General features: G+C 48.8%; 1 protein-coding gene across 1 annotated transcript in view; it reads right to left on the bottom strand.

Moving 5' to 3' along the window:
- The window catches only part of LRIG2 (leucine rich repeats and immunoglobulin like domains 2), a 140,660-nt gene that overhangs the window by 54,206 nt on the left and 59,732 nt on the right, over window positions 1-26,722 (bottom strand). Inside the window, exons 7-10 of the mRNA XM_075335592.1 lie at window positions 25,697-25,840; window positions 25,170-25,313; window positions 5,524-5,604; window positions 3,009-3,080 (exon numbers count right to left, since the gene is read on the bottom strand). Coding sequence (XP_075191707.1) covers window positions 3,009-3,080; window positions 5,524-5,604; window positions 25,170-25,313; window positions 25,697-25,840 — 441 coding nt within the window. The remainder of the gene's footprint in view (window positions 1-3,008; window positions 3,081-5,523; window positions 5,605-25,169; window positions 25,314-25,696; window positions 25,841-26,722) is intronic.

The following is a 26,722-nucleotide window of genomic DNA, read 5'->3' as shown; positions in this document are numbered from 1 at the left end:
GACCTATGGGTTACCCCAGGGGTACTTTGCTGTTCCAATTGAGGGGGACCAGGGGTCAAGGATTGGACAGTGCCCGGGGCCCGAATCACCGGTCTGGACTGCAATGCTTCCAGTATTTTAGCAGACCATTTATCCATACTCTCAGACAGTTTGTCAGCAAAGGCTGCAAACTCCGTCCCTGTCACCTGGACAGTGGTAGCAGGTGGTTCCACCTGGGCCACCAGTCGCAGAGGCTCCGGCTGAGTAAGTGCCACAGGGGCCGAGCATTGCACACAATGAGGGTCAGTGGAACCTGCCGGTAGTACAGCTGTACATGAGGTACAGGTTGCAAAGTACGCCTGTGCTTTGGCACCCTTGCTTTTTGCGGATGACATGTTGTCTCCTCTGAGAACAATCCAGGAGGGTATATAGCCAAAAATCAACAGAGCGACCGTACAGTGCAAATGTATAGCCTATAAGCCTATATATATATATACACTTCGGTACTCAGTGGGGCCAGCACCACAGGTGCTGCTTACCGACCGCTCAGAGCGGTTGTGTGATCACCAGATTCCCTGCCTGGGTCTCCCTGTGTTGTCTCTCCTCTCCAGCGTCTGAATCGCTGACAGGAATGGCTGCCGGCGTTTTGTGGGGAGGAGGGGACCGTGGGCGTGCCCAAGAAAAGTGCGGGAATCTAGTGCCCCAGTGTACTGAGTGAGGAGGGAGGAGGATACTAATGTATGCTCCAGCCCTCAGCGCTGACGATCTGTGCAGCGTCCCGCCCTTCCCCTGACTGGCAGGCCTGTGGGCGGGAATATACGACACTAGGGCGCAGAAGCCGGGGACTAAAGTTATAAGCGCGGCCGGCAATAAGCGCGGCCGCGCGGTAGTCCCCGGCGCACTAACACACCCAGCAGTGCTGTAATGTGTATGGCACAAGCGCTCCATGCGCGGTCCCCATGGGGACACAGAGTACCTCATAGTAGCAGGGCCTTGTCCCTGACGATACCCAGCTCCTATCCAGCAGATTCCCAGGGGCTGCGGAGGGAGCACGGTCTCAGTGCCTGAAGACCGATCCGGATCCCACTTCACCCAGAGCCCATTAAGGGATGGGGAAGGAAAACAGCATGTGGCTCCTGCCTGTGTACCTGCAATGGGTACCTCAACCTTAACAACACCGCCGACAAAGTGGGGTGAGAAGGGAGCATGCTGGGGGCCCTGTTATGGGCCCTCTTTTCTTCCATCCGACCTAGTCAGCAGCTGCTGCTGACTAAGCTGTGGAGCTTATGCGTGGATGTCAGCCTCCTTCGCACAAAGCATAAAAACTGAGGAGCCCGTGAGGCACGGGGGGTGTATAGGCAGAAGGGGAGGGGCTTTACACTTTTAGTGTAATACTTTGTGTGGCCTCCGGAGGCATAGCTATACACCCCAAGTGTCTGGGTCTCCCAATGGAGCGACAAAGAAAAACACTATTACCCTTCTGGCCGCCCTGCACCTTTCTTTCCACTTTCACGTGTTGCATCTTCAAAACCTCCAGCCATGTGTAGGCCCTCAAGGTCACTGCACCATATAACGTAACAAAAATGACTGTCACCTTATGGCGTGCAGTAATCTCTAAGGTCCGATCGCACCCATAAGTACTGGTCTATAGTGAAAAGGCCGTAGCAGCAGCACAAGATAGTAGAAAGACTGTACTGCTGCAGGGTTGCTGGAGCAGACAGCGGTGTATGTTTTTTTTTCCTGGCCACATTCCAATTTACACACATTTGGGTTAGGAACAATCCTACAGAATAAATTAATTCATAACCCAGGGAATGCTTGTACTTTCAAAAGGTGGCATGGTAACAACCTGGGTAAGGATGACTACAGACAATCCAATGCAATCCATAATATGGCTGTCTCAGTAATCACAAAGCCCATTCCATCTGGAGAGCTAACATTTTCCAGCAAATTTGATCAAAATTATTACGATCAAAGGGAATGTGATTGACTGACGACTCCTTTGCTTGAAGTCACACAGCACAGAGGTGATCAGTTAAGCAGGTGGTGGCAGTACTAGGGGGAATAGAGCTGGAGTGACAGAGGGTCACATCTACAATATTAATGTAAACACGGATTTCTCAGTAATGGGAGGAATTGATTGGCCATGTAAAGATATTGCTGGACTAGCGTTTGCAAGAGTTTCATGCACATAAAAATAGTTTTGGGGCGAAAAACCTGTTGACAGATTCACTTTAAAAGGGAACCACTCATGTAATAAAAACACTATTAACCTGCAGATTAAGAGTTAATCTGCATATTGATAGTGTTCTGAAGCTGTACAACTTCCGTACTGAAAGCTTGGCTTCTGGGAGAATATAAACTTTATTCCCTGACTTTCAGTCACTGGAACTTTATTCCTTTCGGTAGCATCAGGCTTTTAGTCGCCTCACTGTGCATATTGAGCTGCAGCTGTAACCACGTCACGGTAATGAATGACAGCTAGCTCTGCATTGAATCAGTACAGAGCCAGCTGCAGCTGTAACCACGTCACGGTAATGAATGACAGCTAGCTCTGCATTGCATCAGTACAGAGCCAGCTGTCAGTTGCTCACTATGTACTTCGAGGTTACAAACTGATCCGATCACATCCATATGACTGAAAGGCCCAGGCTGCCGAGAGGAATAAAGTTCACTCCCTCCCGGTAGCTGGGGTTTCCATACAGTGGCCAGGCAACTTAGAATGCTAATAATCAGATTAACCCCATATCTTCAGATTAATAATTTTTTTTTTTACATGACAGGTTCACTTTAAGGGAGGGGTAAGACCTGCGAAAACCACTCTTGTAATGCTTGGACTCGTGTTACCATGAATACTACTACATGTAGCCCTGACTGAGTCACAACACATTTTATTCAGTGGTTACTTCAAGGCCTAGATTGATACCATTTATACAATAGATGTGATTTGTGCGGAGTTCATCAGAACAACCACTATAGTATTCAACCTATTAGCAGGCCAGACATCTTCAGCTACTACATATACTTACAGCAGCTGCAGCAAATCCAATCCAGTAAAAGCTTTTTTAGTGATGGATTTTATCTTGTTTCCTTGTAAAACACTACGGAAAAAGGAGAAAAAAAAAGAAAGCTAAATTATCTCCACCAAATGTACTACTCTATAAAGGCATTAATGAGAAAAACAATCCACAGTGTTTAGACCAAATTAGTGACGCTCATTTAATATTCAGATTTAGGTTTTGGACTGAAGTTACAACGGGAGAACTGCAGAATGCTTAACTAGACCAGAGTATGTAAAAACAAGGTAAGGCTGAAGGCACTTGTCTAGCCATCATCTTTGTGTGAAGGGTGCAAGGCAAAAGTTACACATCACATTCGTGTGGATTGAAGCTGGTCCAACAGGAGAAAGAAAAAGAAAGCTCTGTAATTAAACAAGATATAACAATATAATAAAATCATGATTGGGCTAAATGGGTAAGATTAAAGATGGCTTGCACTAGCACTTTTTTGGAAGACAGTGGTGGGTATCTTATGAGGTAGTGAGGGATAACAAGGGACAGCCATCGTGGAATGGGGACACCATACATCTAGAGTGCTTAAAGCCCCATTGTTAGGTAGGACTGAATAGAGGGAGAGCAATTCCCTTTCTATCTTCATTCCACAACTGCACATTAGTCCCAGACCACAGATCCCAATACCTCCTGCCTAGTGTGTATTGATCACACATCACACGCACATTGTGTGTAATGGTTTTGAGTGTTTAATTGTGATGTTGTTTTAATCAATTAATAAAAGTACATTTTTATGGAAGTCTATAGTTATCCTAATTAAGAACATCCTACTCTACCCTGGTTGGTCTTCTAAAGATGGCCAAACCTACAAATTTGGGAGGCTGACAATTGATCTCATACACACTACTCAAAATTTAAAAACACGAAGAAGGTATAGTCGTGGCAATAAGAAAATCACAGAATCTATAGAAATGTTAATGATGCACAAATGATACCGAATAAATTGGGATGCTTTGGAAAGGTTTGTATTTTCAGCAATTACAGGTGTCAGAAGCAGAAACACATTGGCACTCATACATTGGCACATTAACAATTAAGTTACTAATGGTTGGTTGAGGATTATTCTGCCATGCTAAATGCACTTGGGCAGGCAAGTAATCAGGATCCACTGCTGGCAGCTTCCTTTGTAGTTGCCAACCAATGATGTCTTAGATGAGCTTGACGAGAGTCTTTATACGCTGCAGGTCAGAAGAACGCAGGCTGCTCATGAGCATCATGCGGTCTAGGGTTTTTTGTGTTGAAAAAGGCCATGCCACAGCTTCAACAACCACCTGATTAAAAATGCAAAGAGTTACTGTAGCTGGAATGAAGGCTACAGTGGTGCAGGTACCGTACAATATACTATACTACAATCCCAAGTAGGGCCAGTGTGACGTTCCCGCATGAAGGCTTCTTCATAGCGATGCACATGTGGTCTTATCAGATTTGACTAATGGTGTGAAGTAATCTAGTTTTACAGCAAGTGAAATTAGACATCAAATAGCATACCAAGCATACGTCAAATACTATCTACACAACCCATCAGAAGACGTTTGCCCAATATTGGGCTATTAGCCAAACATCAAGCAACAGGTGTTACATTGATATCATGCCGCTACTCTCAGAAAGCTATTATGGTATAGAGCAAGATAGTCGTGGAGGCTGGAATGGAGATCAATCATCTTCATCAATGAGTCTTGGATGTAATAATGGTCAGATATTAGACTAGAGGCCATGTGAGCAATGCCATGAAGAGCTCTTCATGAGAGAACTTCAAAGTGTTCCAGGAACCATTTTTCCCCATGGTAACCCCCAGGCTGCATTTTGTTTGTGCTATGAGGTGCAGCCTGTGTGGCCCAAACTGGCTACCATGACCTGCAGGATCTCTGGACTTTGCTCCCATCGAGCACATCAGAGACCTCATTGGTCAGCAAGTGTAAAAGGGAGCTTCCAGTAGCGGGCCTTGAGGATTAGCCGATGTGCATTCAGCATGGCAGAACATTCGTCAAACCATTAAGAGTATTCCCATCTAAAAGATCCTATCCCAATATGTAGAAGGTGCAATAATAATACTAGCAAATACCTCCAATTAGAAATGTAGTATAGTTATCTTGATATAGCCATACCTGTTACCTCATGTGCAAAGCATTGCAGATTAGGTATCTATGGTTATGGTCACTCTTATAGGAGTACTGGACTCATCTGCACCATTGTAAAATGCTGATGGCTCTGCCTCGCAATGCCAGGGCTATGGTGGAGATGGGACCGTCCTATTGTCGCTTAGCTCATTTTAGAAAGTGAAATATTTAGAAAGTTGTTAGTATTATAATACTGCGCCAGTGATTTAATAATAGGTTCTCATTAACTATGGGACCAAGCATTGGACAGGACTATAAGGGATAAGTGAGTCACAATAAAACACAATGCTGTATTATTTCTTACGGCAACCGTTACTCGGGGCAGTCATCTGTCTCATGGGGGAGTTGTCACTTACAGGGTATTTAGTTTGGAAAGTCCAGCAAATGCTTCAGTGGAATCCTCAATAGCCCAGGAGATTTCATTGTTCCGCAGGTCCCTGAAATAAGCAGATATTTATACAGCGTTAACACTATTGTTGCTCAATTTAACTGTAGTAAGTTTGAAAGCCTCCAACCTGAAGGAATAAACCTCGACTATGTCCACACTGACTATGAACCAAAATAGATTACTGCATTTCTGAACACTATACACAAGCAATAGCAACAACCCAAGTGTGAACAATGACTAACGGCCTCATTAATCGCCTATAAAGCAAAAAAAAAAATGACATTAATATTTCTCTAATGTTAGGCTTGCTGTACAGAAGACCAATTGAGAGTTATTGAAATTGAAAAGGAGGATATCTTAATTCAGTTTCCCCCTTCAACACATAATATATATTTTTTTCCCTTCTTATATGGCAGGCAGTTATCAAAAAAAAAGTGTATTGTGCAGACACCGTTAAGCTCCGCAAACCGTGTAGTGGCTGTTCTGGAATATTGCAGCTCTACAGGAGTTAATAGGCTGTAGTTCCAAAATGCGGAAGAGGTAATCAACCGCAGTCTCAGAGTTTCTTTAAACAGTTTACAAATTATTTATTCGTGAAGCAAATACATAAGTGCTCGCTTCACAAATAATTTGCAAACTGTTTAACACTAGAAGTCCCAGAGAGAAATCTTGTACGCGATTGTGGGAAGAGGAGATGAGAGGAGTAGAGGAGATCTTGTGAGGATCTGAGGTTGCGTGCAGTTAGGGACCGGGAGACTAGGTCACAGATGTAAGGAGGAGACAGGTTGTGGATGGCTTTGTATGTCATGGTTAATGTTTTCAACTGGAGTCGTTGGGCAATGGGAAGACAGTGAAGGGATTGGCAGAGTGGCGAGGCTGGGGAATAGCGAGGGGAGAGGTAGATTAAGCGGGCTGCAGAGTTTAGGATAGATTGGAGGGGTGCAAGAGAGTTGGAAGGGAGGCCAGAGAGCAGGAGGTTGCAGTAGTCGAGGCAGGAGATGAGGGCATGCACTAATGTTTTTGCTGATTCTTTGTTAAGGAAAGCATGGATCCGGGAGATATTTTTGAGTTGTAGTCTGCATGAGGTGAAGAGGGCTTGGATGTGTGGCTTGAAGGATGGATCAGAGTCGAGGGTTACTCCAAGGCAACGAGCTTGTGAGACTGGGGAGAGTGAGCAACCATGAAGTTTGATGGAAAAGCTTGTTGGAGGAGATGAGTGAGGAGGAGGAAAGACAATGAACTCTGTTTTGTCCATGTTAAGCTTTAGGAATCGCGCAGAGAAGAAGAATGAAATAGACAGACGTGGAATTTTGGTTAGTAGAGAGGTAATCTCAGGTCCAGAGGTAGATCTGTGTGTCATCGGCATAGAGATGATTCTGAAAGCCGTTGGACTCTAGGAGCTGTCCCAGGCCGAAGCTGTAGATGGAGAACAGCAGGGGTCCAAGAACTGAGCCTTGGGGGACACCGACAGATAGGGAGTGAGATGAGGAAGTGGTGTGAGAATGGGAGATGCTGAAAGTTCGGTCGGTTAGGTATGAGGAGATCCAAGATAGGGCCAAGTCTGTGATGCCCAGAGATGAGAGACTCTGTAGTAGGAGGGAATGGTCTACTGTGTCGAAGGCAGAGGACAGGTCCAGGAGGAGTAGGATAGAGTAGCGTCGCTTGGCTTTGGCGGTTAGTAGATCATTGGTGACTTTGGTTAGGGCAGTTTCAGTAGAGTGATGTGGTCGGAAGCCAGATTGTAGCTGGTCAAAGAAGGAGCAGGAGGAGAGGCATGAGGACAATTTAAGATGGCATGCTGTTCCAGTAGGATGACACAGAGGATGGGTCAAGGGAGGGCTTTTTGAGGATGGGTGTAATGGAGGCATGTTTAAAGCATGAGGGGAATACACCACTTGTTAGTTGAAAACCTTTCGTTTGTGTCATATGGTAATAAAAACTGAGAAATGTATGAAGAAATACTGTGTCCCAGAAAGCCACCCAGGAAAGACTACTGGCTGCACAGTCTGGAATACAACAAAACTGTCACGCTCCCCCCAGCTGCACCCATCTTGTTCAGTTATTTATCCCCTGAAAATGGAGAAGGCATGGAAATTCTCCCTTACATCTTTGGCATGATTTCTACAACGCCATTTGCAATGTGAATTTGCTGAAAATCCTGCAAAATCCAAAGGCAGGTTTGGTTTCCTTTTCTTGTTAAATGGGATGATGTTCACCACTGGACAAGCCATGCTAAATCACAACAGGGCCTCAGAGAAAATAAAGACAATGTATACTCACCTCCTGCATCATTCCAGGGATGTTGGTGCTGCGATTTCCGGCAGGTCATATGACGGCTGCATTCAGCTACTGGCTGCTGATCGGCTGAAGATCATCAATACTCCATCAGAGCCAAGGTTCACTCCGATCGCAGAGCATAGCCTGAAGCTGATCAGAGGCTGCAGGCATCAAGTGAATGCAACATTATGAGCCTGCTAGGAACAGAAGTGTTGACATTGCTGGAGCGGTGGCCCTGCAGGAGTTCCTTAAGTGAGGAAGCTAAGGTTGTCCAGTAGTGGACCCATCCTTTAATTGCAAAACAAAAAGAGAACTCTCACCCCCTTTGCTGTGTGCACAGATCCAGGCTCCATATGGATGCTAATCCAAAGATCCCAGATGATCCAGCGTTTCAATTAAAAATCTGTTTTTCTGTAAGTATTAAAAGATTTCCAACATGGCACAGAGGAAAACCATCGGATAAGAAATAGTATTGTGGTTGACGCATTTCAAAATAACACTTGTTAGTCATCACCTTAATGACTAAGAAGTCTTCTCTAAGAAAGCATCAACCACAACAGTCTTTCCTGAGGGCCGATTTTCCTTTGTGCCATGTTGTACATCTTTTAATACTTCAAATAATTTTATTTATTTATGGACGTGTTTGATCATTTGCCATTTTTGGATTGCACTTGGATTACGGTATATAATCCCTTTATTTTCACGGCTTATTTTAAATTTGAAAAAAATTGGTTGCTTTGTTTATCAAACTAATTCTGTACAATAGGTTAAGATGCGATTTTGTAGCTGAGTACACAATATTTGGAGAAATCCTTTGTGTAAGGGGTACTTCTCTCATAGCGAGATCGCTGCTGAGTCACAGGTTTTGTGACGTACCAGTGACCTCATCAGCGATCTCGCAGTGTGACACTAAGCAGCGACCTGGCCTGTGCTGTGAAATCGCTGATCATTACACACTGTTCTGGCTCATTTATTGTTCGTTGGTCTCCCGCCGTCAAACACGCCGATGTGTGCTGCACAGCGGGAGACCAACGAACAATGAGCACCGACTCTGTAAGCAGTGTAAGCTGGTAACAAGGGTAAATATCGGGTAACAAAGGAAAGCGCTTTGCTTAGTAACCCGATGTGTACCCTGGCTACGTCGTGTGCAGGGAGCCAGCTCTAAGCAATGTACGCTGGTAACCAGGGTAAATATCGGGTAACCAAGCAAAGCGCTTTGCTTAGTTACCTGACATTTACCCTGGTTACCAAGTGCAGCATCGTTACAGGAGTCGCTGGTGAGATCTGCCTGATTGACAGCTCACTAGCGACCATGTTGCGACGCACCAACGATCCTGACCAGGTCGTATTGCGGTCGGAATCGCTGGTACGTCGTTTATGGAGACAGTACCCTAAGGCTCTGTTCACATGTTCAGTAATTAAAAGGAATCGGTCAGCAGGTTGTTGCTATGCAATCTGAGAGCAGCATAATGTAGAGACAGAGACCCTTGATTACAGTGGTGTGTCACTTACTTGTACTGTGTTTTGCAGTTTCAATGCAATCAGTGATTTATCAGCAGTAGTTTATTACTACAGGACAACTGGCCTCGTACCTTCTAGTCAGACCACGCCTGATTAACAGCTTTCTGGTACTATACAACATCTGAGCTTTGCTAGAACTGCAGCAGAGAAAACTATCATAACCGCTGTGCCCAGTAAACTGACATCACTGGAATCAGTGTTTCTGTCCTGATTTATTGCTGCTGTCTTGATTACATAGCAAAAACCTGCTGACAAATCGCATTTAATTTGTTGCGTGGACCATAAAAAGGGAAATAAAGTGACCTAGTACAGGATACATTCACTTGAATGGGAATGGAAGCGTTATAAAAAGGTCTTCAGTTTACTTTCCAGGCTGAAATCTGTTCTTTAGCTGGATCAAAGTGTGGGCAAAGTCCGACCAAAAGCACAATTAGCAACCGGATCAGTTTTCTTTTTAACAAACGTATGGGAAAAAGATCACTACGGACATTTTGCATTTATTTTTGCATCGTTTGCAATTGAGCCAGTTTTTCTTCTTAAATACCGGATCTGTTACAAGTGGATGATAAATGGACATGTGAACAAAGCCTTATATGTAACTTTAAAGTCCTAAAAAATGAATATATTTGTGAATATTTTTCTTTTGTTGAGTAAAATGGTATTTCTCTCAGGTTTCATAATGGCTAAAGAACTATGGAGGGAAGACCAAATCCACTGCCCTGTGCGAATGTTCCCCGGTTCATGCTTGGTTAAGCATCAGTGATTGGAGCCCTGTTAATCAGCAGGGCCCTCCTGCTTGTGAACATCTGATGACCCTGAACTGCATAGTCTGCCTGTCATTTGTCGTTACGCCCTTCCAGAGCCACAAAGAGGGGCCTAATTAATGTATTCTTGTTCCCTTTCATGAGGCTCTAACTCTCCCAGATTGGTTTTAATTATTGCATTAGAAAGGTTGCTCAAAGGTTAACAGAATATGAATGCATTCAGACATCTTCCTCAGCTCAAGTGGAAAGAGGAGGGAGGCGAGAATCTGGATGAAGACATCGGGAACAGGAAGATCATTTTACAAGTAATCACCATAGTGTGTGTAAACAAAATAAAAAGTATGCTAAATACAAAAGCCTCAAATTCAGGTTCCAGAAACAATTTACAGCATCAACTTGCCTTTATACCGAGTGGTCGTATGCTCAAAAACGCACAAGGTTTTAGAGCAAAATGCAAGGGTTTTTTTGGCCATGAGGATCTTACAAACTTGTTTTTGAGGGGCAAGGCTTGGCGCACAGGAGGGAAACATGGTCTTCAACTCAGAAAATCAGACCGGCGTAGGAGAACAATTTGCGTTGTCAAAAATAATGCAAAGGCTTCTGACATGGCCTATTCTCTAAAGAGGCTACTTGTCTAGAGCAGTACATGGACTAGGGGTGACCTGCTTCTTTCCTTTTCTCATTTTGTGTATCAGGGGTGACTTTTTGTGGAGAAACTATACCTCAGCTGCACTGCAGACGCCTGAAATGCTGCTGTATATCCGGCCACAAACACTATGGAGACCACCCAGTGGAAGGTGCTGCATTGTGAAGCTGCAAGCGAGGAAGACGAAGTTCTAACATGATCCCTTTCTTCCAATATGATGGGGCAATTCCAATTAATGTAACGTCACCATTTCCCCTCCCCAACCCCCTTATTATTGTGTTGACTGTTGAGAACTTGTCAATATGATGTAATACTTGACACATTTTATTAAATAAAAATTTATGGTTTAAAAAAAAAAAAAAATGGGGCAATTCCCTAGGCTCTCAGTCTGGTGACACTGCGCATCGAGCTGAATCACTTTCTGCAGAACTTACTATTCTTAGGATATATGATCAGGACCCACTGTGTCTTGGAAGTGGCAGGCCCTGACCTGCGGGGCCACGAATCTCCTCCACAGGAGGCCGCAGCTGCTCGTGCCCATGATCGGGGTTCGGAGCGCTGTGGTCTCTCTTCTGTTCTCCCCGCGAAGGATGCTTGGGACTCCACAGCAAACAACTGACATGCTGCGGCTAGGAAAGCTGCACCGCAGGTAGGTTTTTGCTGCGGGAACAACAAGTACAGTGGGCACGGGATTTCTAGAAATCCCATCCACTCTGCTTGTACTATACAGCTTTTTAGATGCAGCTGAAGCATGCTGCGTCCAAAACGCTTAACACTGATCGTGGGCACGCACCCATAGGCTATGTGCGCACGTTGCGTATTTGCATGCAGTTACGCTGCGATCTGCACCGCAGCGTAACTGCATGCATCCTGCGTCCCCAGCATAATTATGAAGATTATGCAGGAGACGTGCGCACGTTGCGTATTAGAACGCGTTTCGGCTGCTGCCCGAAGCGCTGCGTTCTAAGAAGTGACATGTCCCTTCTTTCATGCGCTTTGCATGCAGCCCCCGCTCTGTCTATGGAAGGGGCTGCACTCGGAGCGCATGAAATCAGCTTTTCATTACGGACTCTTTCTGCAGCGATTTGAAGAGCACGTGTGCTGTTCAAATCGCTGCAGAAATTTCTGCAGGGACAGAACACAACGTGGGCACATAGCCTTACTTTCCAACTTCTTCATCTACTGACAATGAAAAATGAATCTTAGAAAGAAGGGAATTTTGTTTACTTACCGTAAATTCCTTTTCTTCTAGCTCTAATTGGGAGACCCAGACAATTGGGTGTATAGCTACTGCCTCCGGAGGCCACACAAAGTATTACACTTAAAAAAGTGTAAGGCCCCTCCCCTTCTGCCTATACACCCCCCGTGGGATCACGGGCTCCTCAGTTTTAGTGCAAAAGCAAGAAGGAGGAAAGCCAATAAACTGGTTTAAGCAAATTCAATCCGAAGGAATATCGGAGAACTGAAACCATTCAACATGAACAACATGTGTACACAAAAAAACAGGGGCGGGTGCTGGGTCTCCCAATTAGAGCTAGAAGAAAAGGAATTTACGGTAAGTAAACAAAATTCCCTTCTTTGTCGCTCTATTGGGAGACCCAGACAATTGGGATGTCCAAAAGCAATCCCTGGGTGGGTAAAATAATACCTCGTGATAGGGCCGTAAAACGGCCCTTTCCTACATGGGGGCAATCGCCGCCTGAAGGACTCGTCTACCTAGGCTGGCGTCCGCCGAAGCGTAGGTATGCACCTGATAATGCTTGGTAAAAATGTGCAGACTCGACCAGGTAGCCGCCTGGCACACCTGCTGAGCCGTAGCCTGGTGCCGTAATGCCCAGGACGCACCCACGGCTCTGGTAGAATGGGCCTTCAGCCCTGAGGGAACCGGAAGCCCAGCAGAACGGTAGGCTTCAAGAATTGGTTCCTTGATCCACCGAGCCAGGGTGGATTTGGAAGCTTGCAACCCTTTACGCTGACCAGCGACAAGGACAAAGAGTGCATCCGAGCGGCGCAGGGGCGCCGTGCGGGAAATGTAGATTCTGAGTGCTCTCACCAGATCCAACAAATGCAAATCTCTTTCACATTGATGAACTGGATGAGGACACAAAGAAGGTAAGGAGATATCCTGATTGAGATGAAAGGGGGATACCACCTTAGGGAGAAACTCCGGAATCGGGCGCAGAACCACCTTGTCCTGGTGAAACACCAGGAAGGGAGATTTGCATGACAGCGCTGCTAGCTCAGACACTCTCCGAAGAGACGTGACCGCTACTAGAAAGGCCACTTTCTGTGAAAGGCGAGAAAGGGAAACATCCCTCATAGGCTCGAAAGGCGGCTTCTGGAGAGCAATTAGAACCCTGTTCAGATCCCAGGGCTCTAACGGCCGCTTGTAAGGAGGGACGATATGACAAACCCCTTGCAGGAACGTGCGTACCTGTGGGAGTCTGGCCAGGCGCTTCTGAAAAAATACAGATAGCGCAGAGACTTGTCCTTTAAGGAAGCCGAGCGACAAACCTTTTTCCAACCCGGATTGCAGGAAGGAAAGAAAAGTAGGCAATGCAAATGGCCAGGGAGAAACTTCCTGAGCAGAGCACCAAGCTAAGAATATCTTCCACGTCCTGTGGTAGATCTTGGCAGAGGTTGGTTTCCTAGCCTGTCTCATGGTGGCAATGACCTCTTGAGATAATCCTGAAGACGCTAGGATCCAGGACTCAATGGCCACACAGTCAGGTTCAGGGCCGCAGAATTCAGATGGAAAAACGGCCCTTGAGACAGCAAGTCTGGCCGGTCCGGTAGTGCCCACGGTTGTCCTACCGTGAGATGCCACAGATCCGGGTACCACGACCTCCTTGGCCAGTCTGGAGCGACGAGGATGGCGCGGCGGCAGTCGGACCTGATCTTGTGTAGCACTCTGGGCAACAGCGCCAGAGGTGGAAACACATAAGGGAGCCGGAACTGCGACCAATCTTGAACTAAGGCGTCCGCCGCCAGAGCTCTGTTATCGTGAGACCGTGCCATGAAAGCTGGGACCTTGTTGTTGTGCCGGGACGCCATTAGGTCGACGTCCGGCATCCCCCAGCGGCGACAGATCTCCTGAAACACGTCCGGGTGAAGAGACCATTCCCATGCGTCCATACCCTGGCGACTGAGGAAGTCTGCTTCCCAGTTTTCTACGCCCGGGATGTGAACTGCGGATATGGTGGATGCAGTGTCTTCCACCCACGTCAGAATCCGCCGGACTTCCTGGAAGGCTTGCCGACTGCGTGTCCCCCCTTGGTGGTTGATGTATGCCACCGCTCTGGAGTTGTCCGACTGAATTCGGATCTGCTTGCCTTCCAGCCACTGCTGGAAGGCTTGTAGGGCAAAATACACTGCTCTGATTTCCAGAACATTGATCTGAAGGGTGGACTCCTGCTGAGTCCGCGTGCCTTGAGCCCTGTGGTGGAGAAAAACTGCTCCCCACCCTGATAGACTCGCGTCTGTCGTGACCACCGCCCAGGATGGGGGTAGGAAGGACTTTCCTTTTGACAATGAGGTGGGAAGAAGCCACCACCGAAGAGATTCCTTGGCCGCCTGAGAAAGGGAGACGTTCCTGTCGAGGGACGTCGACTTCCCGTCCCATTGGCGGAGAATGTCCCATTGTAGTGGACGCAGATGAATCTGCGCGAAGGGGACTGCCTCCATTGCTGCTACCATCTTCCCTAGGAAGTGCATGAGGCGTCTCAAGGGGTGCGACTGGCTTGAAGGAGAGATTGCACCCCTGTCTGAAGTGAACGCTGTTTGTCCAGCGGAAGTCTCACTATCGCTGAGAGAGTATGAAACTCCATGCCAAGATATGTTAGCGATTGGGTCGGGGTCAGAATTGACTTTGAAAAGTTGATGATCCACCCGAAACTCTGGAGAGTCTCCAGCGCAACGTTCAGGCTGTGTTGGCATGCCTCTTGAGAGGGTGCCTTGACAAGTAGATCGTCCAAGTAAGGGATCACAGAGTGACCCTGAGAGTGCAGGACTGCTACTACTGCTGCCATGACCTTGGTGAAGACCCGTGGGGCTGTCGCCAGACCGAAAGGCAGGGCTACGAACTGAAGGTGTTAGTCTCCTATAACGAAGCGTAGAAAACGCTGGTGCTCTGGAGCAATCGGCACGTGGAGATAAGCATCCTTGATGTCTATTGATGCTAGGAAATCTCCTTGAGACATTGAGGCGATGACGGAGCGGAGGGATTCCATCCGGAACCGCCTGGTTTTCACATGCTTGTTGAGCAGTTTTAGGTCCAGAACAGGACGGAAAGACCCGTCCTTTTTTGGCACCACAAACAGATTGGAGTAAAAACCGTGACCTTGCTCCTGAAGAGGAACAGGGATCACCACTCCTTCTGCCTTTAGAGAGCACCCGCCTGCAGAAGAGCACCGGCTCGGTCGGGAGGTGGAGAAGTTCTGAAGAATCGAGTCGGAGGACGAGAACTGAACTCTATCCTGTACCCGTGAGACAGAATGTCTCTCACCCGACGGTCTTTGACCTGTGGCAGCCAAATGTCCCCAAAGCGGGAGAGCCTGCCACCGACCGAGGATGCGGAGAGAGGAGGCCGAAAGTCATGAGGAAGCCGCCTTGGTAGCGGTTCCTCCGGCCGCCTTCTTTGGGCGTGACTGAGCCCGCCAAGAATCTGAGCTCCTCTGATCCTTTTGAGTCCTTTTGGACGAGGAGAATTGGGACCTGCCCGAGCCTCGAAAGGACCGAAACCTCGACTGTCCCCTCCTCTGTTGGGGTTTGTTAGGTTTGGGCTGGGGTAAGGAAGAATCCTTACCCTTGGACTGTTTAATGATTTCATCCAATCTCTCACCAAACAGTCTGTCACCAGAAAATGGCAAACTGGTTAAGCACTTTTTGGAAGCAGAATCTGCCTTCCATTCCCTTAACCACAAGGCTCTGCGTAAAACCACAGAGTTGGCGGACGCCACTGCCGTACGGCTCGTAGAGTCCAGGACAGCATTAATAGCGTAAGACGCAAATGCAGACATTTGAGAGGTTAAGGACGCTACTTGCGGAACAGATGTACGTGTGACAGTGTCAATCTGCGCAAGACCAGCTGAAATAGCTTGGAGTGCCCATACGGCTGCGAATGCCGGAGCAAACGACGCGCCGATAGCTTCATAGATGGATTTCAACCAGAGCTCCATCTGTCTGTCAGTGGCATCTTTAAGTGAAGCCCCATCGTCCACTGCAACTATGGATCTAGCCGCCAGTCTGGAGACTGGAGGATCCACCTTTGGACACCGGGTCCAGCTCTTGACCACGTCAGGGGGAAAGGGATAACGTGTATCCTTAAGACGTTTGGAGAAACGCTTATCTGGATAAGCGTGGTGTTTCTGAACTGCTTCTCTGAAGTCAGAGTGGTCAAGAAAAGTACTCAATTTACGCTTGGGATACCTGAAATGGAATTTCTCCTGCTGTGAAGCTGACTCCTCCACTGGAGGAGCTGAGGGAGAAATATCTAACATTTCATTGATGGACGCTATAAGATCATTCACTATGGCGTCACCATCAGGTGTATCCAGATTGAGAGCGGTCTCAGGATCAGAATCCTGATCAGCTACGTGTGCCTCATCATACAGAGAGTCCTCCTGCTGGGACCCTGACCAGTGTGATGAAGTCGAGGGCCGCTCCCAGCGATCTCGCTTAGGCTGTCTGGGACTGTCGTCCGTGTCAGAGCCTTCACCCTGGGATGCATGGGACCCCCCCGGAGCACGGATTTGTTCCAAATGAGGGGGGCCAGGGAGCATTGAATCAACAGTGCCCATGGTCTGAGTTACCGGTCTGGACTGTAAAGTCCTCCGTCCCTGCCACCTGGACAGTGTTCACAGGTGGTTCTCCTTGGGCCACCTCTAGCAGAGACCCCGGCTGAGCAAGTGCTACAGGGGAGCATTGCACACAATGGGGGTCAGTGAAATCTGCCGGTAGAACAGCCTCACATGCAGTACAAGCAGCAAAGAAAGCCTGTGCCTTGGCACCCTTGCTTTTTGCGGACGACATGCTGTTGTCTAGCCATCTAGGAGGGTATATAGCCAAGAATAGCGACCGTACAGTGCAATGTATAGCATACAAGCATAAAGTACAAATGAACACTTCGGCATTAGTGGGGTCAGCACTTCAGGTGCTGCTTACCGCCCGCTCAAAAGCGGGTGTGTGGTCGCCAGAATCCTGTGACTGGGTGTCCCAGAGCTTGTCTCTCTTCTCCAGCTCAGACTGCACACAGGAATGGCTGCCGGCGTCCTGTTGAGAGGGGCGGGCCGTGGGCGTGCCCCAGACAAAGTGCGGGAAACTGTCGTCCCACTGTGTCCAGTGAGGGGGCTGGAGTATGCTAAGCAGACTCCAGCCCTCGGCGCTGACGTTCTGTACAGCGTCCCGCCCCTCCCCTGACTGGCAGGCCTGGGGGCGGGAACGAAACGAAACTAGGCCGCAAAGCCGGGGACTCGAGTAATAAGCGCGGCCGTCCTATGTGCACGGCCAGCGCGGAAGTCCCCGGCGCACCACAAGTCCCAGCCGCGCCGCAGTGTAAAAACAGCCAGCAGCGGCCGGCGCGGCAGTTCCCAATACATTAACTCACTCAGCAAAGCTGCAGTGAGTAATAGCACAAGCGCTCCGCGCTGTTGTCCCCGGCGCACTAACACACCCAGCAATGCTGGTGTGTGTGTGCGCGATTTGTACGGGGACACAGAGTACCTTAATGTAGCAGGGTCCTGTCCCTGACGATACTCAGCTCCATATCCAGCAGGTTCTCCGGGTCTGTGGATGGAGCACGGTCTCAGTGCCTGGAGACCGGTAAGATCCCACTTCACCCAGAGCCCTGAGGGGGATGGGGAAGGAAAGCAGCATGTGGGCTCCAGCCTCCGTACCCGCAATGGGTACCTCAACCTTAACAAACACCGCCGACAAAAGTGGGGTGAGAAGGGAGCATGCTGGGGGCCCTAGTATGGGCCCTCTTTTCTTCCATCCGACATAGTCAGCAGCTGCTGCTGACTAAAACAGTGGAGCTATGCGTGGATGTCTGACCTCCTTCGCACAAAGCATGAAAACTGAGGAGCCCGTGATCCCACGGGGGGTGTATAGGCAGAAGGGGAGGGGCCTTACACTTTTAAGTGTAATACTTTGTGTGGCCTCCGGAGGCAGTAGCTATACACCCAATTGTCTGGGTCTCCCAATAGAGCGACAAAGAAATAGTGTCTGCTGTCTTCTGATCTGGAATAGCTTGATCGCCAAGAAGTCTTTGAGTGCTAATATGAAATCTTATACTTCAAACAGACTATAGGACATAAAATTGTGGGCCTCGTGCTAAAAATGGTTTATTCTTATTCTAATAACTTAAATTCTTTGGCTCTGGAGGACTAAAAAGGCACAGAATATTATCGAGGATGCTTTTCCCCAATCCTAGGACTTAAAGCACGTGAAAAGCCATTTGCTATCAATGGCAAAGTGCAGAGCACACACTTTTGCACATCTGTAACGTAGCCAGCTGTTTACCACAAAGTCTTTTGAATATCAACGATTAACCATCTGCCCAAGGGAATACAGCAGCTCTGCTCAAGCTTCAGGGTTCTCCAATCGCATGACTACCACAAAAACACTGATGGTCCTCAAGCTCCATGACCTCGAAAACATTTTGGGTATTGCTCCTCTACTACTGCACACATGAAGTGCATTAAGAATAGTCTTTGCCCCTCTCGTACTGAGGACCAGCAGACACCCTACAAAGTGGAACTTTTCAGTAAGGCCTTTTCAAGGGATTTCCAATGATGGATATTTATGGCGCATCCACAAAATATGCACTGCATGGCTAATAGGTGCAAGTTTACCTTCCACCTGTTTCCAGAAGTGCGGGGTCTGCGATGAGGGAAGAGGTGATGGTGGACTTGAACTACAAAAACAGCCTTGGAGCCTAGGTTTCACCCTCAGTAAACAGAAGTGAGACCCAATAAAGTGGTAAGTACAACTATATTTACTAATGCTTACCCCTACCATAAAACTACCATCTTTATTGAACAATAGTAAAGCTGAATCCCATTTCTCCAATGTGCAATTTATTATAAAGAGCGGCTTAGGTTTCGCCCTCAACACTTCATCAGGTGCAAAATAAATTATGTTGGAACTAGTGACTGACAATTGGGGTGTTTTTTCAGGTAGAGATGACGGCATCAGTAAGTACTGGGGGGGAGTGGACTGCACAATGATTTGGAAAGTGGACAGTGTGTGGCATTTGTATAACATGGGCATGGATCGGAGGCGACAATTACTAAGAGGAGCTATATTCTGACTACTATGGTAGATGACTTTCATTCTGAAAGGAAAAAACGGATTTTTGTGTACTCACCGTAAAATCGTTTTCTCTTAGCCATCATTGGGGGACATAGGACCATGGGTGTTATTGCTGCCTATCCATAGGAGGACACTAAGTAGATGCAAAAGCATAGCTCCTCCTCTGCAGTATACACCCCCTGGCCGGGCCAGGAAACCTCAGTTTTAGTACACAAGCAGTAGGAGGAAAAAAAAAAAAAAACAGTAATAACTTCTCAACAGAGGAACATGAGAAAAGAAGAGTCATAACTAAATAAGGTACTGAGAGAACCAAGGCCCAACAGGGCAATAGGGTGGGTGCTGTGTCCCCCAATGATGGCTAAGAGAAAACGATTTTACGGTGAGTACACAAAAATCCGTTTTTCTCTGACACCTCATTGGGGGACACAGGACCATGGAACGTCTTAAAGCAGTCCATGGGTGGGAAAAATAAAAACAAGACCGCGCAACCCAAGGACTAGGAACCAGTCCCAGACAGCCTGGAGCACGTACTGAGAGAGGTGCTCTACTGCCGTTTGCAGAATTTTCCTACCCAGATTTGCCTCAGCTGAAACCTGGGTATGGACTCTGTAATGCTTTGAAAACGTATGTAGGCTAGAACAGGTCGCAGCCTTACACACCTGTTCCACTGAAGCCTGATGCCGAATGGCCCACGAAGCACCAACTGCTTGCGCGGAATGAGCCCGCAGCCCACTAGGAATGGGCTTGAGTTGCAAGCGGTAGACTTCCTGGATCGCAGAGCGAATCCAGCGAGCCAGAGTCGCCTTTGAAGCTGCCTGTCCCTTCTTAGGCCCCTCAGTAATGACTAACAAGGAGTCAGTTTTCCTAAAGGGGGCTGTCCAGGATATGTAATATCTGAGAGCTCTGACGAGGTCTAACGAATGCAGAGACCTTTCCACCCTATGAACTGGGTGTGGACAAAAGGCAGGCAGAACAATGTCCTCGTTCAAATGAAACGGGGTAAGAACCTTTGGAAGGAAATCCGGAAGGGGGCGCAGAACCACCTTGTCCTGGTGAAAGATCAGAAAAGGCTCGCGGCAAGAGAGTGCTGCTAGCTCCAAAACCAGTCTGATGGACGTAATTGCCACCAGGAATGTTACCTTCCAGGACAGAAGAGCAAGGGAGGATTCCTTGAGAGGTTCAAAGGGAGACCTCTGGAGACCGTCCAGAATGAGGTTGAGGTCCCATGGTTCCAGCGGTCGTTTGTACGGGGAAACGCCCTGGAGGAAGGTCTTGACTTGCGGTTTTTGAGCCAGGCGGCATTGGTAGAAGATTGAGAGCGCTGAGACCTGCCCTTTAAGGGAACTGAGAGCCAACCCCGCTTGCAAGCCAAACTGTAGAAAGTAGAGAATTCTGGGGATGGCCAAAGGCATAGGCTGGACGTTAGTTTCCCTGCACCATGAAAGGAAGATTTTCCACGTACGGTGGTAAATGCGGGATGAAGCAGGCTTTCGGGCGCTGATCATGGTGGAAATAACTGCGGGGGAGAATCCCGCTCTTGTTAATACCCAGGTCTCAATGGCCCTGCCGTCAGCTTCAGGGCTCTGGAGTTCTGATGTACTAATTCGGCGTACCAGGCACGCCAGGGCCAGTCCGGTGCTATCAGTATCACCGGGACTCCCTCTGCTTTGATCTTCCTGATTACCCGCGGCAGCAGGGGTAGAGGTGGAAATATGTAAGGCAGGTGGAAGTGGTGCCAGGAGCAGACTAGAGCATCCGCGCCGATGGACTGCGGGTCGCGTGACCTGGCTATGAACGCGGGTACCTTTGCATTTAACCTTGAGGCCATTAGGTCCACGTCTGGTGTGCCCCAGCAAGTGCAGATGTGTAGAAACACATCTGGGTGGAGAGACCATTCTCCGGCGGCCAGGCCTTGGCGACTTAGAAAGTCTGCTGCCCAGTTCTCTTCCCCCGGTATGTTTACCGCTGATATCACTGACCCCGTCGATTCGGCCCAGCTGAGGATTTTGTGGGCCTCGAGATAAGCCGCTTTGCTGCGGGTGCCCCCCTGCCGATTGATATAGGCTACAGCTGTCGCATTGTCCGATTGGACTCGAATCTGACGACCCGCTAGCAGAGGGCAGAACGCTCTGAGCGCGAGGAAGATCGCGCGGAGTTCCAGGATGTTTATGGGTAGGAAAGCCTTTTGGGGCGTCCAACGTCCTTGAGCAGTGTGGTGTCGGTACACTGCTCCCCAGCCTAGGAGGCTGGCGTCCGTGGTCAGGACCAGCCAGTTCACTGGGAGAAAAGATCTCCCCTTCGATGGGGATGAGGACCGAAGCCACCAGCGGAGTGCGTACCTGACTGAAGGAGTCAGGTGAAGATGTCTGTCCAGGGAGGAGGGGCTCTTGTCCCAGGCCGCTAGAAGGGCTAACTGCAGTGGGCGAAGGTGCAGTTGAGCAAAGGGTACTGCTTCCATAGCCGCCACCATCCTGCCGAGCACTTTCATGCTGAATCGAATGTAGCGAGACGGAGGACGTAGAAGGCAGCGCACCGCTCGTTGAAGAGCGATCGCCTTGTCCTGAGGGAGAAGGATCAAGCCCCGACGGGTGTCCAGGGACATGCCCAGGAAGGTGATGGATCGTAATGGGATCGGGGATGATTTGTCCAGATTCACTAGCCACCCTAAGCGGGATAGGGTGTCCACAGTGATTTGTACGCTGGTTGAGCAGTTGCGGAAGGAGGGGGCCTTGACGAGGAGGTCGTCCAAGTAAGCGAGAACGACTACTCCCTTGGCGTGAAGGACGCTCATGGCGGCCACCATGACTTTGGTGAAAACCCTTGGTGCAGTGGCAAAGCTGAAGGGTAGAGCTACGAATTTAAAGTGGGAGTCCTGAATTGAGAAGCGGAGGAACTTTAGGTGATCTGGGGCGATGGGTATGTGCAGGTACGCGTCCTTGATGTCTATGGAGGCGAGGAATTCCCCTTCGACCATGGATGCAATAATGGACCTTTGGGACTCCATTCTGAATCTCCGTACGTGCACGTTTGTTTAGGTGTTTGAGGTCCAGGATGGGTCGAACTGACCTATCCTTTTTGGGGACCACAAAGAGGTTGGAATAAAAACCCCCGAACTTCTCGTCGTCTGGGACAGGTATTATCACTCCTGCTGTTTGGAGCGAGTGGATTGCTGAGAAAAAAGCTTCGCGTCGTTTTCGAGTCTTTCGGGGGTTTGAGAGAAAGAACCGACTCGGGGGTCGGGTCCGAAATTCTATGTGGTAACCGGAAGACACAAGGTCTCGCACCCATTTGTCGTCTGAGGCAGCAGCCCAGATGTGTTGAAAGAGCCGCAGTCGACCTCCTACAAGGAGTGTGTCTTCCGGGGCGCCAAAGGAGTCATGAGGGGGGAAAACGTCGTGGCCGAATCTCCCTCGTCCTGGACAGTTTCGGTCTAGGCTGCCATGACGAAGTGGGTTTTGAGGAGAGCTGAGAAGGTCTGTCTCTGCGTAGTCCGTGGCTGGTGGCGGGGACAGCACGGGATGTCAACCAACCAAATGAGTTCCGAAAGGAGCGGAACGAGGACTGTGGACGTCTGGTAAAGGACGTTCTGGACTTCAGCTGGGGGAGGGAGGTACTCTTTCCTCCCGTGGCGTCAGAAATGAGCATGTCCAGACGTACGCCAAACCAATCGGTCTGGAAAAAAGGGAAGGCCCGTGAGAGACTTCTTGGAGGCAGAGTCCGCTCGCCATTGTCGGAGCCAGAGAGCTCTACGGATGGCTATGGTATTTGAGGCGGCAAACGTTGCGCAGGTAGCAGCGTCCATTGAGGCCTGGATGAGGTACTCCGCCGCAGGGCAATTTGAGCTGTTACCTCTGTGAAGGTATGAGTGAACTGGGATTCCTCAAGCGAAGTGTTAAGGGATTCTGCACAGACAGAGATCGCCTTCGCGACCCACACAGAGGCAAAGGAGGGCGAGGGGGAGGAATCCGCAGCCTCAAAAGCAGAGCGGGCGAGGTGCTCCACCTGTCTGTCGGGTCCTTGATGGAGGAACCATCGGGTAAAGACAGGAGCGTCTTTGTGGTAAGGCGAGAAAACCCGGGGGTGGGGGGGGATTTGCGGGCGACCGAGGGCAGATTGTCCCAGCCCTTAGGGGCAGGTGAGGCAAAAGGGTACCGGGACTCCATGAGTTTTCGGTTACCAAAGCGCCTGTCAGGTTTCTCCCTTTGCTTTGTGAGGATATCCTGAAACTCTGGGTGATCAGCTAAAACCTTTTGGGGTTTCCTTGCCCTCTTAAAGGAGACCGCATGGTCAGTGGTAGTGGATGGGGGATCCTCCACATGCAGAGTTTGGTTGATTGCTGCTATAAGGGAGTCTATTGCAGTTTGATCATCTGGGGAGGCTGAAACCAAGTAATCCTCTTGGTATAAACAGCATTCTCCCTCCTCCAGCTCTTCAGAAGCCGTGGAGCGTATGGGAGAGCCTGCCCTGTGTGCTCTGTAGGGAGAGCCCGCTGGAGACACCCGGCCGTGTGCTCTTTTCCTGATCCCTGCAACCGGTGAAGCATGTGCCCGGATTACCTCAGAAGGATACTCCATAGGGGTATCCTCAGGCTGCGTTCCATCCAGGGACCCAGAAGGGTGTGGAGGACGACATTGCATAGCCAGCACCAGGTTCTGTGACAGTTTTTCCATGGATTGGGACAGAAACCGTGCCCATTCCGGTGGGCTGGGAGCCCTAGGCTCTGGGCTGACGGTTGCGGCGGTGGTGGCAGGGGGGGTCTTGGGGGGCTATAGGGGCACAGGACTCACAGAGAGAAGAGGTGTGTTTACGTGGTAGCTCAGCGTGGCAGGCAGTGCAGGCTGAATAATAGACTATGTGGGCCTTAGCACTCTCAGTGCCCTTAGATTTCTGCATGTTCCTAATAGGAGTATGCCAGGAGGGGGAGCAATGCTCAGCAGAGCTACAATTGAAGCAAGCACCTCACCAGAATCAGCCGATGGCCCTGTCCTCGGGAAGGATTAAGCTCTATGGAGATCTCGCACGCTTTCCTGGGGGGGCGGGGCTTATCGCGGTCGCGCGGGGGGGGGCACGAGCGCTAAAAGAGCGCGAAGATGAATTCAGTGTGCCCCCCCTGCTGTGGGTAGTAAAAAACGGCGGGAAGGGAGTTTGATAGTTTTCCTCCCTCTCCCTCCAGTCAGCACACAGCTTGTCACTGGTGGTTATCAGCAGGCTTTTCTGCTAGAGCAAATAAACAGCGTGAGTCCCTGAGCCCTCCTCCTGCCACCGGGAAATTATCTGCAGGACTTTCTGCAAACAGGAGTGACTTCCCCCCCTCCTCCAGCCAGCAAGCTAGAGAAAAGTTAACACTGTGTGCAGGATCCTTGTAAATGCTGCAGCGTCTTTTCTCCCTTTGTCTGGGAAACCAGTCAAGGGGGGATCTCGCCTTAAAACACTGCTTCCGTCCAGGCAGTGAAAATAGCAGAGCCAGCTTGCTGTGTCCGGTCACACCGGTGTCATATTCAACTCAGAGCCTGCAAGGAGGGGATGAGGAATTGGGCTATAGGGGCACAGGCCTCTACCCTGGGTTTTGGAAAATCGGTGTCTGTGGAACCAGTAGTCCAGCCCAGGATCCAGCGTCGCAGGAGGGGGTACGTGGAGGCGACACTCCACGTTCCTGCCCGTTGATGGTAGTGGGAGATCGGTCCCAAAAGGAAACAGTCACCCTCAAAACATAACAAACCTTGAAAGGAAGTGTCTCCTACAGACACTAAGCTAAAACTGAGGTTGCCTGGCCCGGCCAGGGGTGTATACGGCAGAGGAGGAGCTATGCTTTTGCATCTACTTAGTGTCCTCCTATGGATAGGCAGCATAACACCCATGGTCCTGTGTCCCCCAATGAGGCGTCAGAAAAATTCTGAATATTGCAGCACATAATAACAAATGGAACATGATCAATACACATTTCAAAAGAAGCTTATAAATCCCAGGATGCCTTGCTATGTCTTACTAGCGTTTGTTTTTTTTATTTTGTGTGTAGTTTTTCACAAAAACAATCCAGCACACTCCTAACTGTACAACTTGTACTTTAACAGAGAGGAAAAAAAAATATTCACTTACAATGTCACAAGAGTCGCAAGTCCTTTAAATACACCTTCTGCAATATGATTTATTCTGTTATCCCCAAGGTTCAGTTTTTCCAGTGAGCTAAGTCCGACAAATGCAAACTCATCCAAACGGTTCAGCTGGTTGTTTGACAGGTCTCTGGGGAAGGCAAAGGAAAAAAGGCAAAACTGTAAGAGACTGCACAAGCTGAACCAATACTGAACGCTTCGTAAAGGGCAGGACATAGGATCTAGATTCGCACACATTGATTTCTGATTTAAAAAGAATTCATCTTAAAGTATTTTTCTCAACCAGATGAGGGAAGAAGAGAAGAAAGTCTTGTAGAAGGAACAGATATGGTGATCTTTAAATAAGTGTCTGAACGTGCTGGTTACAACTGGGAAACTTTCGGGCAATCAATGATACAATCTGCTTTTATTACGGGTAAACATGGATAGTACTGAGAAGCAGCAAAATACAAGAGCTGAATGTTACAAAGTCTGAGACTACCCATATAAAGAAGAATGCACTTCAGCACTCACAGATCCAACAGATTCTGGCAGAACTCCCACGCATCTGGGCTGATCCGGTTAACGGCATTTTGACTCATGTAAAGCTGTTGCAGTGATCGCAGTCCATAGAGCCAACCTTTGTTAATGTCCGTGACATTATTATATTCCAATTCACTGCAAGAGAAGAAAACAGACTGATTAAACAATAAACAAAGGCTTTAGGGTACAGTCACACTTTAGCGACGCTTCAGCGATCCCACCAGCAATCTGACCTGATCAGGATTGCTGGTGCGTCGTCACATGGTCGCTGGTGAGCTGTCAATCAGGCAGATCTCACCAGCGACCAGTGACCAGCCCCCAGCCAGCAGCGAGGCGTGAAGCGATGCTGCGCTTGGTGCCTAAGGAAAATATCGGGTAACCAAGCAAAGCACTTCCCTTGGTTACCCGATATTTACCTTGGTTACCAGCGCACACCGCTTAGCGCTGGCTCCCTGCACTCCTAGCCACAGTACACATCGGGTTAATAAGCAAAGCACTTTGCTTATTTACCAGATGTGTACACTGGCTACGTGTGCAAGGAGGAGGGAGCTGCAACTGGCAGCCTGAGAGCGGCGTACGCTAGTAACCAAGGTAACTATCAGGTAACCAAGCAAAGGGCTTCGCTTGGTTACCCGATATTTACCTTGGTTAGAGCTTACCGCAGGCTGCCAGAAGCCGGCTCCCTGCACTTTCAGATCATTGCTCTCTCGCTGTCACAGTGATGTGTGCTTCACAGCGGGAGAGTAACGTCCAAAAAATGAACCAACACTGTGTGTAACGTGCAGCGATTTCACAGCAGGGGCCAGATCGCTGCTCAGTGTCACAGACAGAGAGATCGCTAATGAGGTCACTGGTGCGTCACAAAAACTGTGACTCAGCAGCGATCTCGCTATTTGAGAAGTACCCCTTATTTAATGCAGTCAATCTGACAATGTAACAAAAGCTCCAATGCTAGATGGTCAAATACACAAGATAAAAAAGGTTCAACACAGCATGCTTAATTGCCATACTGAAACA

This window comes from Anomaloglossus baeobatrachus, chromosome 2 (genome assembly GCF_048569485.1).
Source record: "Anomaloglossus baeobatrachus isolate aAnoBae1 chromosome 2, aAnoBae1.hap1, whole genome shotgun sequence".
Lineage (NCBI taxonomy): Eukaryota > Metazoa > Chordata > Amphibia > Anura > Aromobatidae > Anomaloglossus > Anomaloglossus baeobatrachus.
This window is presented reverse-complemented; position numbering and strand designations above follow the sequence as displayed.